General features: G+C 38.4%; 4 protein-coding genes across 9 annotated transcripts; 3 read left to right on the forward strand and 1 right to left on the reverse strand.

The window, feature by feature from the left end:
• Positions 1 to 416: 416 nt before the first annotated feature.
• On the forward strand, positions 417 to 2,846 carry LOC128882828 (metalloendopeptidase OMA1, mitochondrial-like). 4 transcript variants are annotated; one of them, XM_054134601.1, is made up of 8 exons: positions 417 to 574; positions 874 to 1,394; positions 1,460 to 1,599; positions 1,672 to 1,839; positions 1,909 to 2,016; positions 2,083 to 2,283; positions 2,356 to 2,535; positions 2,703 to 2,846. In XM_054134601.1, the coding sequence occupies exons 2-8, from the start codon at positions 1,043 to 1,045 to the stop codon at positions 2,790 to 2,792; spliced, it is 1,239 nt and encodes a 412-aa protein (XP_053990576.1). In that variant the 5' UTR covers positions 417 to 574; positions 874 to 1,042; the 3' UTR covers positions 2,793 to 2,846. The 4 variants fall into 4 exon arrangements, with proteins under 4 accessions (XP_053990576.1, XP_053990584.1, XP_053990573.1 ...); XM_054134609.1 differs by having other exon boundaries at positions 1,122 to 1,394; XM_054134598.1 differs by having other exon boundaries at positions 417 to 1,394.
• A 26-nt stretch (positions 2,847 to 2,872) lies between these two features.
• LOC128882745 (integrin alpha-8-like) lies at positions 2,873 to 7,635 on the forward strand. Of its 2 annotated transcripts, XM_054134482.1 has the most exons (20): positions 2,873 to 3,186; positions 3,276 to 3,498; positions 3,569 to 3,707; positions 3,879 to 3,943; positions 4,012 to 4,153; positions 4,224 to 4,309; positions 4,366 to 4,557; positions 4,628 to 4,727; positions 4,789 to 4,978; positions 5,048 to 5,229; positions 5,303 to 5,427; positions 5,506 to 5,726; positions 5,790 to 6,003; positions 6,065 to 6,231; positions 6,311 to 6,494; positions 6,561 to 6,891; positions 6,980 to 7,076; positions 7,148 to 7,277; positions 7,364 to 7,411; positions 7,477 to 7,635. In XM_054134482.1, exons 1-20 carry the CDS (start codon positions 3,020 to 3,022, stop codon positions 7,531 to 7,533), a joined length of 3,060 nt encoding a protein of 1,019 aa, XP_053990457.1. In that variant the 5' UTR covers positions 2,873 to 3,019; the 3' UTR covers positions 7,534 to 7,635. The 2 variants fall into 2 exon arrangements, with proteins under 2 accessions (XP_053990457.1, XP_053990453.1); XM_054134478.1 differs by having other exon boundaries at positions 5,303 to 5,726.
• LOC128882767 (nuclear RNA export factor 1-like) lies at positions 7,606 to 13,195 on the reverse strand. The gene is made up of 10 exons (XM_054134500.1): positions 13,055 to 13,195; positions 12,641 to 12,945; positions 12,481 to 12,567; positions 12,161 to 12,407; positions 11,889 to 12,082; positions 11,695 to 11,807; positions 11,285 to 11,321; positions 10,979 to 11,211; positions 10,741 to 10,909; positions 7,606 to 10,657 (listed from the first exon to the last, which is right to left on the reverse strand). The coding sequence occupies exons 1-10, from the start codon at positions 13,125 to 13,127 to the stop codon at positions 10,211 to 10,213; spliced, it is 1,905 nt and encodes a 634-aa protein (XP_053990475.1). The 5' UTR covers positions 13,128 to 13,195; the 3' UTR covers positions 7,606 to 10,210.
• Positions 13,196 to 13,345: 150 nt separating this feature from the next.
• On the forward strand, positions 13,346 to 14,793 carry LOC128882939 (rRNA-processing protein FCF1 homolog). 2 transcript variants are annotated; one of them, XM_054134806.1, is made up of 6 exons: positions 13,346 to 13,486; positions 13,577 to 13,735; positions 13,875 to 13,957; positions 14,054 to 14,125; positions 14,197 to 14,506; positions 14,580 to 14,793. In XM_054134806.1, exons 2-6 carry the CDS (start codon positions 13,733 to 13,735, stop codon positions 14,721 to 14,723), a joined length of 612 nt encoding a protein of 203 aa, XP_053990781.1. In that variant the 5' UTR covers positions 13,346 to 13,486; positions 13,577 to 13,732; the 3' UTR covers positions 14,724 to 14,793. The 2 variants fall into 2 exon arrangements, with proteins under 2 accessions (XP_053990781.1, XP_053990787.1); XM_054134812.1 differs by having other exon boundaries at positions 13,360 to 13,486; positions 13,586 to 13,735.
• The last annotated feature ends 1,659 nt before the right edge of the window (positions 14,794 to 16,452 follow it).

Below are 16,452 nucleotides of genomic sequence, written 5' to 3' on the forward strand. Positions count from 1 at the left end.
AATAGAATGGCGTCATCGGTGGGAAAATACCCAAGTTTGTAGTGAAAATAGTTCCCACTGTTACTGCGAGATGGCGCTAATTTTAATAAATAAACAAATATTAAGATGAAGGGTTAAATAATACATTGAAATGATATATTGTAGCGTTATAGAGCAGAGGATTGTTATTAGTTTATAAAGAATAAAGATTGATTGCTTACAATATATCGGTGGCGCCATCTTATAGAAATAGTTGGAACTAGCTTCGTTATAAACTTGGGCGTTTTTCCATCGATGGCGCCACTGATACTAAACAAGATTCGCCGTCTAGTGGCAGTAGTGAGAACTACTTTCACTACAAACTTGGGATCGTGGTTCTAAAATTAATTCGTTTTTTTGACCGCGAGATGGCGATACTATTCGTGTGTCCATGAAACACAAAAGACGAAAGGTAGTCAGGTAGTCACATTTCATGGACGTAAATTTGTAAATAAATCACAATCGAAATGATTTTATAACCAATAAAAATCATCACTCCCAAGATGATTCTTTCTATCCTTAAATATTCTTCTTCTTGCACCACATCTTCTTCAATGTATGTAAATAACAACATGTAGATACTAGGCTGTACGATTTTATACGTCGCTATGCATGAAAGCTTTCACACATATCAACAACTGATATAATATACATACATATCAATAAACTTTCTAATATCTTTGCGAAAAACGTTTGACGATTTTCCTTTTTTCATTTGCTACATCACATATGTTTTGTCTTTTCCTCACGTGCCCCTGCCAGAATTACTATTTCACGAACATATGATGTAAGACAAATAGAACGTCAAACAAAATTTTATTTGATAATCTTAAATGCGTTTAATCGGTTTAATAGTTAAATCTGCCCCGTTATCGAACAATGAAGCATTCGTAAAGGATTTTATGAAATTCATGAAATTACTGCGAAACATTTATAGTCGATGTTATCTCACGCATTTTGGAAGTTGCGTCGATACAATAAACATTGATCCGATGTATGATAATTCATTGTATACACGAAATATATGAACATGTATAAAGTACGGATTCTGCACGTCAAACGTCTTCAATTTGTAACCATTAGAACTATAATGTGTGCCACAGAGCGTATGTCATTTATTACCCCACCCGAAAGATACTGTCTTCAATGCAAAAAGTTTGAACGAAAATGGCGTGGTTCAAAACTTCAAACATCGAATTTTCATACTACAAAGACTCTGTATATATCGCCTTTTGTCATGATGATGGTGTGCACATCTTTGAAACTCGGCTCGATTTGTACCGGATATTATATGAGACGTTTGTGGTTGAAAAAAACTCCAAGCAAACAGGAGGAGTATAAAAGATGGTACTGGGAAAGAAGAAATACATTTTTTGGTAGATAATTTATGAGTCGCTGATGTTTGAAATGATGAAAAGAGTAATTGACCTTGTGCTTTCAGGTTCTTTAGTTGTTGTGTCTTCGATTTTATTGATTTACTATTTGACGCATTTGGAAAGAGATCCAATTGAAAAACGTCTACGTTTTATAATGTTTGACGAAGCAGACCAAGTCGCAATCGGAAATTATATTTTTATGATGGTGCGTATTCAGATGAAAGAAATCGTAGATACGTAATAAAATACTATTTTATATAGTTGTAAATTCATGCAGCTATCGACGATATACAAAGATAAGTTCGTATCGACATACCACCCCATGTATTGGAGACTATCCATGATAGTAAAGAATTTAGCACATGCTAATAAAGAGATATTTAAAAATACAAAATGGTCTATCCATATAATCGATTTTCCAATCGCGAATGCGATGGTTCTACCCGTATGTAAATTTCTGTTCTACCGAAATGCTATCACGAACAAAAATAATATTCTCTCTTAAACGTTATAGAGCGGTCACGTATTTGTTTTTTCTGGTATCTTCCACGTGGTAAATAACAACGACCAATTAGCATTTATGTTAGCGCATGAAATGTCGCACGTTATGCTCCTACATACGGTAAATAATTATTTTCCAAGAAGAATACGATTGCAATTCGAGGATTCATTGTGTATTTGGTTTCAGGTTGAAACGTTCTCTTATGAAATCATGAAGAACATCGTAATCAGTATACCATTGTTTTTCATTTGGTCGTGTTTTTCTAGCTGGAGAGCATTGTCGATATGTCTAGGATCTGGTTTACTTCACAACATTTTATTTTTCTACCCTTACCGTAGACGCTTAGAAATTGAAGCGGATAAAATTGGATTTCAAATAGCTGCAAAAGTATGCGATCCCTTTTCGTACATTTTTACGATCTTTATGTTTCAATTGCGAAGCTACTTTTTACGTTTTCAGAGTTGCATAGACGTAAGAGAAGTTTTAACCATGTTCGATCAAATAGAAAAGAATACCGACATTATGGAAGCAATGAAATACCAAATACCGCTTTTAATGACGCATCCTACTTTCGAGAATAGAAAGAAGAGGATCGTTCGCGAGATTCCGAATGCTATGAAACTGCGAAGTCAAGCTGGGGTAAAACGAATTCTGTTTTGAAACATTCGCTGAATGATCTATACAAGAATTACAGAAAGTCTAGAAAGATGATCCAGCAGATGTTGCAATGGAAATAGTATTATTAATAATTTCTCGTTAATATTAATTAGTCATGATAATAATATGTCATCTTTCCTGCATTCCAGTGTCCGCAGTTGCATTCAAGAAATCGGCGAAAAGAATTGCATTTACTGGTGGAACTCGAAGATCTTTTGCGGGAGTATGGAATTCTTTAAATGTAGTCTTTTTACATCTGTATATAAGAGAATAAATAAAATGTTAAATCTGTTTGTCTGTTGTATGTCTATAACGCGATAGCTATCATTAAATAATTTCGCGATGATACATTTCCTGACGCGTGCCTTATCGTACGACTTCCTGTGCGTTGAATAAAAATTTGCGATATTGAAATTCTTTACAACGGGAGGTACCGAGTTTAAGAACCGCAGTAAACGTTGATAGAATGGACGTTAAAGAGATATTTCTATTGTTCGTTGCGGCGGTGTACGGATACAATATAGACACAGACTTTCCACTTATTTATTTCCACGGAGACGCGTATTCGACCAACAGTACTTACTTCGGTTACACGGTGTATTTGTACCGCGAATCGAGCAAAAATGCATCCTGGTAACGTACATGGTTTCCCACTGATTAATCGTTTTAATTAGATTCATTTTTAAATAATATTTCATTTCGTATAACTGCGATTGCGAAAGGTTGATAGTTGGGGCACCGCGAAGCAACTATATCACGGTCCCCGAACATGGTATCGTGTATCGCTGTGAAATTGGTGCCGATGGATGCGAGAAGATTAAACCGAAAGAAATCGTCAACGAAGAAGTCTACGTAGAGCAACTAAAGATGAACGTTTATATAAAAAAACAACACGGTTGGTTTGGGAGTGCTATGGCCATGGATAGATCGAATGGATTTTTAACGGTAAGTACAATGTTTCTGTTCTCGCTGTATCTAGTTATTCGCGTTATCGAACGCGAATAATTAATTACAGGTATGCGCGCCGCGGACGATCCTGCACATTTACAATGCTTTCGAGAAGACCTATTCCGACACCATGCAGGGAATGTGTTACAGTGGAAATATTACATCGGGTGGCCTGTCGATGGAGAACGAAGATCTTGACTTTCACAGTTGCGTGATCGGGAGTATTAGCGTTAACAGGCTTCGCGTAGCCTGAAACAAAAGTATACTTTGTTAGAGAGAGAATAGCATCTGCTCCTAATTAGTTTGCTAAGTCGCGGATTTACCTTCTTTAGGACTTCCTTGCAGGAACTAATATTTTTCTTTTTTAAACCGCTTAGATTTCAACTCAAAATTCTGGTACAATCCGATGCGTGGTTTTTCCATTCATTACGCCTCGACGAAGGTATGCAAGTTACACTCTGTGAGAATACACGCTTCGATGTTACACAACTAATTTGCAATGAAATATAGCCGAACGAAGACAAGGGAGAGAACGAAGTAAGTCGAATCATTGGGAATCCCATGCACGAGCTTTGCGGCACTGTCGACATAGTGCGCGCAAAGAAAAGAATCAGCATAGAGTTGCCGTTAAACGACGAGTTGTCCCAGTTCGGTGAGTCCATTACGTCGACGGATTTCCTTTCTTCTGATAAATCAAAGCATCGTGCAATACTGTCCTCTAGGTCATAGCGTTGAATCTGGTTGCTTCTTCGACAGAAATCAAGTCCTTTATGTCAGTGGCGCCCCGGGTTGGCAATACGTGGGCCAGGTAATTCAAATTAGATGAATATTGAAATCTTGAAAGCGATGAAATGTCTTTTTCAGGTAGCGATACTTAATCCAGCGATGAATTCATCAATTGTCGCGAAGCTACACGGTACCGATACAGGTGAGTACTTTGGAGCAAGCTTGGCCGTGGGGGATTTAAACAACGATGGCTTGGACGATCTTCTGGTTGGAGCACCCTATTGGGGGCAAGACAACGGCAAAGTTTGCGTATATCTCGGCACTTTGAAGGTAAGAAATGCTTTAGACAACGTAAATTATCGAGTTGTTAACGTTAACGTGTTCCATGCTTTTGAAAAAGGGACAATTTGAAGCGGCTATAGTCTTACAAGGAGCCGCAAAAGATGGACGCTTTGGATACGCGATAGCTAGCGGTGATCTAGATTCCGATGGATTCGATGGTAATTGTTAATCGTGCTTCGGGTCTCGCAGATCCGTTACGTTTGTTTAAACACTCGGCAGATATCATCGTGGGCGCACCTTGGGAAGAATCTGGAGTGATTTATATATACAACGGTGGTCCCGACCTGAAATACAACAAATTGCAAGCGTCAGTACGGATTCAAGGAACGAGTCTATTTCGATTAAACGGTTTACCTATAGAGAGATTTGGGTTTTCGACATCCAAGCCGATCGACATCGATGGAAACGGGTTGGTGGAGTCCATTTAATGCGATGGTATAATGCGATGAACGTACAAGTAATCGCATTATCGTTTTAGGTATTTAGACATTCCAGTAGGTGCGTATAAATCGGGCTGCGCTGTAATACTTCGCAGTAAGCCAGTAATAAAAACAGAGCTTTCAATTCGCGTTACACCAAACGTTTTGGAAAGGGACGCCAAGCAATTCGTAATTCGAATATGTCCACGGTACGATGGGTACAATATGCAAAGCGCCCTAGGTAACTAGTACAAATGTTTACGCGATGTTAGTGGTATTTATTTGAAATATAATACAATCGAATTCACCTCTAGTTACAAAATGTAAAATCACAGTCACCGTAGACGAACAGTTCCAGCGGACTAAGGAGACATTTCTAGAGTTGACATCCTGTAACTTAACATCGGTCGTCTGTTTAGAAACACGAGTCAATATTTCGGTAACGATTAACCCTTGTATCGATAGTTGCATCAATTTTTTACTTAGGTATACCGATTCGACCCGATACGCTTTACAGAAAAGTGTACGAGACTTTATCGAGCCGATTACTATTTTCGCAAGGCACCATTTCGTATACAGTAATGCATCATCCGGTAGTTTCTGCAAATTTTGCGCAGTAGAAAGAAGCGATAACAAGTTGAACGTTACTCAAATTTTACTGCCTTTCAACATCGGTTGCGGACCAGATACGGTCTGCAACTCCAACGTGTCCGCCACTGCGAGATTTCATGGCGTGCGGTAAGAATTGGAGAATTTTTTGCAATCTCTTCCATTTCGTTGATCACAACGAATTTTATATAGTGACAACGACGTGTGGATCATCGGTTCAACCGATGTAAGCTTAGAAGTCAATGTAAAGAATCACGGAGAACCCTCGTATCTCACCACGCTCGAGTTCGCGTTTCCCGAAGGAGTAATATTACATTCAATTTTATCCTCTTGCCAAGAAGACACGTCTAAAGAGAATCTAATGGTATTTTGCGAAGCAGGAAACCCTCTTTGGAAAGGAGAAGAGGTATTTTGCTGCGACTTTTTGTTTCATTGACATCTAAGTACTAATACACGTATCGTTACAGAAAAATATCACGCTCGACTTGGATATGAAGCATTTAATTAACGGCTCGTTGCACGGCCATGAATTATATTTCAACGTAACGATTAAAACTCGTAGTACAAATCAAGGAACAGTGAATTTACGCAAGACGCTCAATCTAGCAAGCGAAGTTTCTTTATCTCTAAATGGGTCCGTATTTTTTACATAATCCTCCTTGTCGAATACTACAGCGTATCTGTTTTCGAGAAACTCCCTTTTTTTTTTCCAGTAAAGCATACGAAGAAACGTATCATCTGTCTACTACAAACAATAACGCTTCGAACGTCAGCTTTCAACATACTTATCAAGTGTACAAACTTGGAGCTACGCCTATAGAGGATGCTCGACTTGTCGTTAAGATACCAACAGTTATTAACAGTTCGGAATCTTTGGTGCATATATATAAACCTCAGGTAAGAAATAATTAAGTCGGTTTAAAAACTTGCAGCTTCTGGCAACTTGGAAAAGTACATTTTCAGCTTTATGTATCGGGAGAACGTTTCGAGTGCTTCTCAAAGAACATTTTAGTAGATAATCAATTGGTCGAAGTACAAAAAGAGCAACAGAGTGCAGATCACGCGGCATATAAAAGAGACGTAGACGAATCAAGTTCCGAATTGTACGACGCAGAGAATATTCAAGTCCCGCGGACTTCGAATGAAAGTCTGACGACTGATGTTCTATATATGAATTGCTCGACTTCTGACGTAAACTGCACGATCATCGTGTGCGATTTAAACGCGTTAAAAACATTAGACGACATTGGAAAGCTATCGGTCAAGCTTTTCTTAAACGTTGAAAGACTTAAAGGTAATTTGTCTGCATGGCAGATTTGTTTACTGCATCTTGTAACCAACATTTATTGTATGTTTTTTTATTTTTTTTTAAATACGTTAAGATATTTCTGACAACAGCGAAGTCGTTCTAAAGTTTGGTACCGAAGCCACCGTAGAAATAATAAAACCTGGCGTGAGACTACCTATTAATGGAACTCGGTAAATTTTTATCTTTTTTCCAAGCATTTGCACGCATTAAAATATTTTTTTACACGATAAGTCTATTTCAGATCTACGATAGAAATTGTGACGATGTTCTACAACAGTTCGAAAACGGAAAAACTATCGCTATGGATCATTATCGTTTCCGTTTCGATAGGTCTTTTACTGTTGCTTATTTTCGTCGCGATTTTGACCATGGTAATGTTTTTTTTTTATTTTTTTTTTTACTTCGGTAATTTCGTCGCAAGATGTTTCAGATATTATTAATATTATTTTCCGATCAGATGGGCTTTTTCAAAAGGAAAAACAAAGAAGATTTATCGAATAACAAGGTAAATATATGATCGCGCCACGCGTTATTTAAAAGACGAGGATTCATCTTAGAAATTATTTACAGAACACCGAGGAGGAACCGAAGGAGGACACGGCTACAAGTAAATCCGAAGATAAATGATATTTACGGAAGGTTTAGAAATATTTCAACGTAGCGTCTATCAGTTTCAACGTCTGTAAGAAAACTCCGTCGTATTTAATAAAGTTCTATTTTTTATTTACATTTCACTCGATGATCCCTACGAAAAACTCAAACTTACGTATACAAATATTTATTCTCGTTAATCATGTGTCGTCTGTGCATTTACATATATCTATTATACTCGAACGTTCGAACCGACGAAATAATGGAAAACATTCACATTTTTTTTTTCTCGCAACAAAAAACTAAAATATACGAAACATTCACGATTGGCCGTTTTACAGTACAGTACAGTACGCTATTTACGCGGAATATATATAGTAAAAAATTGTTTTCCATCGATCGATATCGTTTACACGGTAACTTGACGAAAAAAAAAAAAAAAATAATAATTCGATGATATGCTGGAAATACAACGCGACGAGCGTTTCCTACAAAAAGTCGACGGTACCGACAAGAAATACCTTTGTCGTCGGAATTCTATATAATCTGTACAGAGTGTGAGCATAAACTATTCTCTCGATTTCGATATCTCAATCTCATTCTCGTTTTCATCCGATCGAAATGCCTATCGTGCATATAATAGCGAACAATTATCGAATAAATTGCGTCGTAATCGTCGAGGACTTTCTTCCATTTTCTACAGTCCCGTTTTTCCACATATTTTAGATCAGTCACGTTCGTTGTAATTACGTGTCTTTGCTGGGAGACACACGTCTGACGTCGCGTTTGTTGCTTCTGTACAACTGACACAAGCATCGCGACGAATCAGCCCATGGACTCGGAGTGTAACTGATGCGCATAGCTCGAGCGTCAAATTTCATTTTGTGCGATGCTAATCGTTGGGTTTCGTTCTTCGTATCGACGTCTGGGGTAGAGTTAGATGTATCGTATTCGTCGTAGCATACTGGTCAGCGTTGCGACCAGCTACGACGGGAAAGAAAGAGAGAGAGAAAGAGAGAGAGAGAGAGATCACAAACTTGCGTAGTTTGTCTCCAGCGCACATCTGTTTTTATTTCTTTATTATTGTTTCTCTTGTTGTTGGCGAGAGTCCTGGATTTAATTCATCAGGACTGCTCAGCCGTTTCCGTTGTTCGTTGCTCTTCGTGTCACAATGAACTTCTGTGACAAGCTAACCGATCGCTTTAAGCGTTGAACCGCTTTGCGTGATCGAGGGCTAACTGTTTCTCTTCTGGTATACCCATGGTCAAAAATGTATTCGTTTTGTTTAATACGCGTTTACTAAATGATTCTCGAACGCCGATAAATAATTTATATCCACACACTGTACACGCGATTTTTAGACATACGCAGATGTAACATACTTGGACAAAAATTATGTTAACGATGACGAATGATAGCAGTAGATTCGTGTATACAGTTCGCGATAATCGCTCAACGTGGAAAGCTAACGCAATGTTCCAACGGGTGTATATATATTAGAAGCCAGCTGATTTGTTTCTTTTCGTAATCTATATACAAACCAATTTATTTTTTTCCGTTATTATCTGAATACCGAATCGATACGGCTGGAAAGGAATTTCGTAACACGACGAACATTTCGCACACCCATTGAAACACTCAACAGCCTATGCAATATATTTATAATAATTACGATCAACCAGCGTAATACGATTCGAGCAAAATACGACCTCACGATTATATGATTCTTATCACCTTCTAACCTTATAAAATTTAATGTAAACTAGTTTGAACTGAGTACATAATGATGCTTATTTTGCTAGAGGTATCACAATTGGAATTTACGTTCATCAAATGCGCGACACAATCATACCGTTCTAACGATTACTCAATGATAATTGTTGATCGAAACTCTTGAATCATGGTAAAATAATAAACATCACTATGCATGTGTGTGTGTGTGTGAGTGTGAGGGGGGGGGGGGTAAATGAACCGGCAGTAACTAAGTATTAGTTGTATCTTAAGTATTGTAATCATTTCATGTTTGACTGTGAAGTATGGGTACGCTTGTACCTATCCAATATTAAAAGATATTGTATCGAATAATGACACACTGTAACGAGCCAAATTTTTTCGGCGTACACGAAAAAGGAAATGAGAAAACAATGCACTTAACCTTCAATTTTTTAAAAATTACCACTAACGTGTAACCTGATTTGAGTTTACATCATGATCTGAACGAAGAGCAATTTGTACTTTTGCACTTCGCGCAACAAAGTCGCGATGAAAGTTTTTGTCACGAGCAAACTATTTTTATTAAGGGCATATAGCAATTTCAAGCTCTCGTTACTAATCAGAATTCTCCATACTTGGTGCATCGAAACTCATCGATGTTGTAACATTCGATTATTTCATTCGATCAAAGCAAAAGGAAGCTCGTTTCGTGCACTAAACGTTAAACGCTTCTTTCTTACTTGATATACTAACAAACTTCTTTTTGCTTTTTGGAGACACGCGTTGCTGGTGACAAACCTCGAGTAACCAAACACCGATTCGACTTAATTTTACCACATGAAAAAAAAAGTCACGTACCTTCACGGACATCCAATTCATTCACGTCTTCGTTCAGATCGTGATATAAGAGCACCGTGTATCGTAGAACATGCAACAATAAAAATAACGATAAGAAGAATGAAACTTTGTTGAATCTTACTTTCCTCGGCACATTGTACTTTTATTTGTTAAATGCTTCCGGTGGTATTTGTCCCAGTTTGAAGAACTCTTGAAACGCCGAGAGCGCGTTGTCATAATTCCATTGCACTTCCTCCAAACATTTCAGACTCCATTCGAGATTCATGTTCGTCTGTTGGCTAAGCGTCAATGTCATTTGTTGCTTGACCTCTTCGGGTAATTGCACTGGTACCGCTGGCTTTGCTACGACGTTGCTGGTCGAAGGTGCTTGCGAGGGCGCTGGCGGCGTCAACAATTGCGTCTCCAATTGGGTGTTTAGATTCTTTAGTTGCGAGTCCGTCGGATTATTGAGATGTAGTTGCTCGTTTCGAATACAGTAACCACCTCCTTCGGGTACTATTATAAACGTTCGATTAAAGAATCGAACAGGTTGCTCTTTCTTACCGAGTTCTTTGAACAATCCCGTGACCGTAATCAACATCATTCCATCCTAAAACATCGAAGTAACATAATTGTATAAATTATCGAGAAGTTTGATAACTCTTCCAGTTGTCAGAAGAATGAAGATCTTACTGTTACTAGGCTGATATCCATTGTAAACGTATTAAGATAGTGAGAAGTTCGTGGCATTTCGGAAATAAACGAAACTACAGGCAATCGTCCCTGTTTTAGTAACTTTTGCCTCTTGTTCGATTCGTTTATTCTGTACAAATTTCTGTTTTCCGAGTAGTATCCATTCAATCTGCAATGGTTAGTTTATTAATGAAAGATGTTGCATTAAAATAAATATTAAAACAAACATGAAACTTACTTGTTTGCGTTTTGAGAGTAAGATATAGTCATGCTAAAGCACGCGTGTTCGTCATACGCATCTAACAATGGTTGACGATTTTCACTATCGAATATGAGAAAATATTGTTGCAGAAATTGACTAGCAACTCCTTGTATTTTTGCATTTGTCACGAACATCCTCTGAGGGGGTGGCATTTTGTTTCCATCATCCGCTACGTCGAATATGATAGGTTTTGGAAGATCCGTACCATCCTTTTCAGCCATGAAAAATTGTTACACGCGATTAATTTACGTATCAATTATCGATGACGCTGTAGTTACTTACCAGCCGTAAGAGTTTTGGAAATCGTTTCCTCACGTCGCTATGGTCAGGAAAGAAAAGCCAGAAGCCCGGAAGCTCCAAGTTAATCGTAATAACAGAAACATTTGCCTTATTATTGAAGAGTACAACAAAGAAAATACACATGTCATTCAGAATTTCCAGGGAACATTATTCTACAATTTTATAACGATCAATTTCGCTATCAAATTTTACGAATACTAGAGGTCAAATCAAAAATAAATTATTTCAAATACGAGCGAGTACTGTTAAACCGTCCATATTCTATTCAAAAACTCAACATGTTATTCGAACACTGTATACATTATCGGTGTAATAGCAGCTTCAGGAGTCTTTATCCATCTGGAGAATTCTTCTATTAAGAGAAGAAAGATAATATTGAAACAATACATTACCTAATGTAGTCATTTTGTCGGAATTCATACTTGTTGCAAACGGGATTTCCTGTCAGCTTCAGCTCCTCCAGTTGTAATTCTTTGAGACTGTCTAGTTGGTAAATGTCTTTTATCTGAAAGATACGAGCTATGTATCGAAACTTAAACCATTGCGGGATTTATAAAACCGAATTATTTTATTTAGTATTAGATACCTTATTATCACCGATGTAAAGTATCTTTAATTTCGGGAACTTTTTACTCAAAATATTTAGCTTTGTAAGCATCTGCAATTTATTTGCGTCTAAATTTAGCGCCTCCAAATTCGGTATGCAATCTGACACGATGTCCAATACTGTTTTTAGCATTAAAGGTCGGGACAGTGTATAGAAATAGTCAGCGACGAGATCTGCAATGGAAAATTATATTTGGTTAATATCTGTAAGAAACTGAAAGAGTTACATTTAAAATTTTACAGTTTACCAACCAGGGTCTAGATGGAATTTGGACAAATCCAATGCATTTGTCTCGTTTACATATCTTTTAGCCATGGCTTGTTTTAGTCTTTCTTTCAGTTTGTTGTCTATTTCACAGTATGGATATCCAGGTTGCATGACATTCACATGTAACTTAAACCCATACATGGTTGTAATTTTGTGATTAGACCTACTTAGATCTAATGCTACTCTTTGATCGTCTATATAGAAACTGGATTCGTTACCACCTATCCTATACTGTAGGCAAACACAAAGTTAGAAGTTATATTAACATTTTAATTACAAAAAAACAATAGAAGTTTGTATTTACCATTATTGGAATAAAAGTAGTTGGCGCGATATAGCTAAGAAGGTTATTTATTATGTAATCCTTTTCGAATTTATGCCCTTGTGGTATCTGTAATTAAGAAGAATGTTACGATACGCATAGAACCCAACCGATAGCTAAAACTGAATTCTTATATTCTTACAACAATTTTATAACAAGTAGCTTCTCCAGTGATAATTTGCCTAATTTTAGAAGGAATCTTTCCTCCTCTAAATGCTCTCATAGGCAGTGGACTGACTCTTCCACGTTGACCACCCCACTCCCTTCTACTGATGATAAAATCTCCGCTATTGTTATTGGAACTCGATGCCATTTGAACGTCGTCGTCCAAACATGCCATCCGTAAGCTTCTTCGTAACGGTCTCGAAGAAGTTTGCTTGAATGTAACCTTAGGCCTACTTCCGTGATACAAGCCATCGTGGTTTCTTTGTACACGAACATCGTGACCTGTGTGCAACACGAAATTTTAGGAAGAATAAGCAAACGTGTCAACGTGAATCGACAACGAATATGTAAGTCATAATAAGTATACAATGCAACGTCATATAAAATTTACCATAATAGTGTTTGTCGTCCGGTTGTCTTCCACCACGACCAACCCATGCGGACTTATGCGCTTTTCTCGACATTTTCTTTAAAACGGGCAATATTCAATCACAAGAAACACGCAACTACCATTGCCAAATTTTTGTAGGTTAGTAAACGATTAACTTTCTGCACACCTTGTCCAATTCTGTTCTCCACTTCTCAAACTAGTCGCGACGATAAAGAATTAACGATAGCTACTTGTTGGTATAGTTTCTGCTTGTATTCGATCAGTCACTTTCGTGAAATATAAAATCTAACGTTTACGACGTAGAACAACTTTCTTCCATCCGATAAATCGGAAGAAGATGGCGGATCCCACAAAGTAGACGCTCTGGCTTGCTATGGTTTGACCAATAAGAAAAATGGCGCATAGAACATGATTTTTGAACAAAGAAACATGGTGTGTTACGTTTGAAAGTGTAATTTTACGCAGTAAAAATTGTCGAGTAAGATGATAGTTACGTTAGATTATTCGCAATAATTTTTTCAGTTTTTCCAGGCGTAAGAAGAATTAGAAAAAATGCTGTTGGTAACACTGAACAAAATTCCCACGTGGTCTACGATGTTTTAAGTGACAGATGAGTCTTTGTTGAGACTACCAATTTTTTGTTTATAGAAGTAACAGGACGTTATACACGAAAAGACAATGGTAAATATATTGTTAGATCATCGTTCGTTATGTCTCGTCGCGAGATAAAATATTGCATTTTTTAAATTGCATGAGTTATCTTTTAGGTTATGTTTGTAATATTTGTATAACGTGATGTAAAGTGATTTTTATTGTACAGGGGAGAAATAAAAAGACGCGAAAAGTTGTGATGCAGAAATTTGCGCAAATGAAAAAGATGATAAGCGCAAGCGATTCGAGAATGTAAGTAAACTTCTAAGCTATCTGTCTTATTCTATGGATGAGTAAAAAATCGCATTAAGTGTAGACTTTTTGAAAATGTTAATTGGCTCTTTTTAGAAAACCTGAGAAACGTGCAGCTCCAAGAAAGGCAAAAAAAGAAGATCAAACTCAACTCAAAGTAAGGGAAGTGTAAGTATCGTTGGGAATCTTCTAGTATATCGTTATAAAATTTCATGTTGCTTTATCGTATATCGTTATAGGCCCCAACAGTCCTCCGCGTTGTTCTTCCAGTACAATACTCAGTTGGGTCCACCTTACCATATCATAGTAGACACAAATTTCATCAATTTTTCAATAAAAAACAAATTAGATGTTATAGAAAATATGATGGAATGTCTTTACGCGAAATGCATACCATATATAACGGATTGTGTCATGGGTGAAATGGAGAAACTTGGTCAGAAATATAAAATAGCGTTAAAGATTATAAAGGATCCCAGGTTCGAAAGGTTAAACTGCTTGCACAAAGGTACTTACGCTGACGATTGTATCGTTAATAGGGTGACTCAAGTAAGTATAGTCTTTGGAAAAAGAAATCGTTTAGATACTAATTGGTATACTAAACGATATTACGATATTTCAGCATAAATGCTACATAGTGGCAACGAACGACAAAGACCTAAAACGGAGGATACGAAAAATTCCCGGTGTGCCTATAATGTACGTCGCTCAGCACAGGTACACCATAGAGAGAATGCCTGATGCGTACGGAGCGCCTAGGAAGTAATCACAAGTTCAGCGTTATATAATTTTTTACCAATTAGATGTATTTAATAAAATGTTCAGTTTATCAAAAAGTATTTCCGATGAATAATTCTTTCCCAGATAATTGACACGAGAGCAAAAAGTGAACCCGATGTGGATTTAAAGTTTAGCCGTTTATTTTAAATATCGCCGAGCGTTTTATCGGGATACACGGCATTTGAACGATCTTTGGAGATGTCACGAGGTAGTTTCGTTTGGAAGGCGATTCGGAAGCGGGTACCGATACGTCGTCCGTGTACGCGCGACACTCGAAAGATAAAACGGACCGAACGTGTTACAGTTATTGTTTGATGAAACAATGAAGCTGTTGCATGTAACGCCCACGTAGCGCCCTGCAACCCGATAGAATTTTACTGTTTCACGGCCGACGCTGGCCCGTATATGGGAGCAGAGCGAAATAAAGTTAGAACAAGTGGGCGCGAAGGGCCGTTTCGCGTGAGGAACGATCGCGCAACGAATTTATCACGGGCGCGACTCGCGAAATCAGTCGTTAGGAAGTTCCTCGACGATCCTTCTCGTTCTCCACGCGAACGATAAAGGATAAAAGCGTTGGCGATCGTTTCGTTTTACCTACGCGGAAAACGATCAGATTTCCGGTCGAACCTTGGTACCGCGTTTACGACGAATCACGATACCGAGCCAGATAAGATTTACGAAGCTCGCTTTACGGACAATGGTTACGTCGATCGGGTGATTCGTCCTATACGATCACGTTCCCGAGGAAAGAAGCGTAACGTCTGTCGAGCGTAATGGCGCGCTCCGAGAATGAAACGTAATTGTTAGGATACCATTGCGATAAGAACCTCGGGACGTCGTACACTTGTTTCAGTGGCGAAACGAACACGCAATTGTTCTCCATTCACGCGTCGATCGCTCAGGAGTCGCGTGAGCTCCAAAGTTAGAAGTTTCGACTACTACTCGCGGCCTTGGCTGACTTTTCCACGGCTACTACTACTTATTTTCCGCAGTCACACTCCCGTTCGCACTCTTGGCTACGATTAACTCACTCCTGCAGTCGAGGCGATCGTGTACGCGTTAATTCCGCAATGGTTTTCCGTTCGTTACCGTATTACTAGTAAAACATAAATTATATTTCAGGTTTGGTATCCGTTCGGATAAATGTCAGAATCTCTCCGTCGTCTTTCGGATTCGCAACCTTTCTAATATCGTGGACCAACAAATGGCACGTGCTCGCGCGTACCTGTACCGCTGAACGTCGGATATTAATCACGCGTGTACCAGCGGCGTATCCTGCTGCACCCTCACTCGCGACAAATACTTCGAATTAACCCTTGCCCAACCGGGAAGCGACGCTGTCGAAGGAACACACTGTCCACTTCCACGGAAGGGCCCGTAAAAAGGTGTCCGCGATGGCAATAGACTTCACCAAAAATAAAATAACAAGATGACAGCATGTCGAAAGAATCACTGGACCTTCTTACGAGGATCGAAAGAGCGATTAGGAAACGTCGATCTTAAGCGTAATTTCTTATCTTTCTCTCGGATCGGTTGTCCCCATTCCTCGGCTACAATCCTTCGATCTCTCGGGGGAATTGGGATCGAGGGAGCCGGCAGATTTTGACGAGAAAGCGACACGCGTACACCGCTCAGTAAACAAATTATCGACGCAAGTTCAATTTCACGCGCACTGCTCTGTAATTTTACTATTTAACTCCGTTGCTCCGCAGTCG

The sequence above is a fragment of the Hylaeus volcanicus genome, chromosome 1, assembly GCF_026283585.1.
Source record: "Hylaeus volcanicus isolate JK05 chromosome 1, UHH_iyHylVolc1.0_haploid, whole genome shotgun sequence".
Classification (NCBI taxonomy): domain Eukaryota; kingdom Metazoa; phylum Arthropoda; class Insecta; order Hymenoptera; family Colletidae; genus Hylaeus; species Hylaeus volcanicus.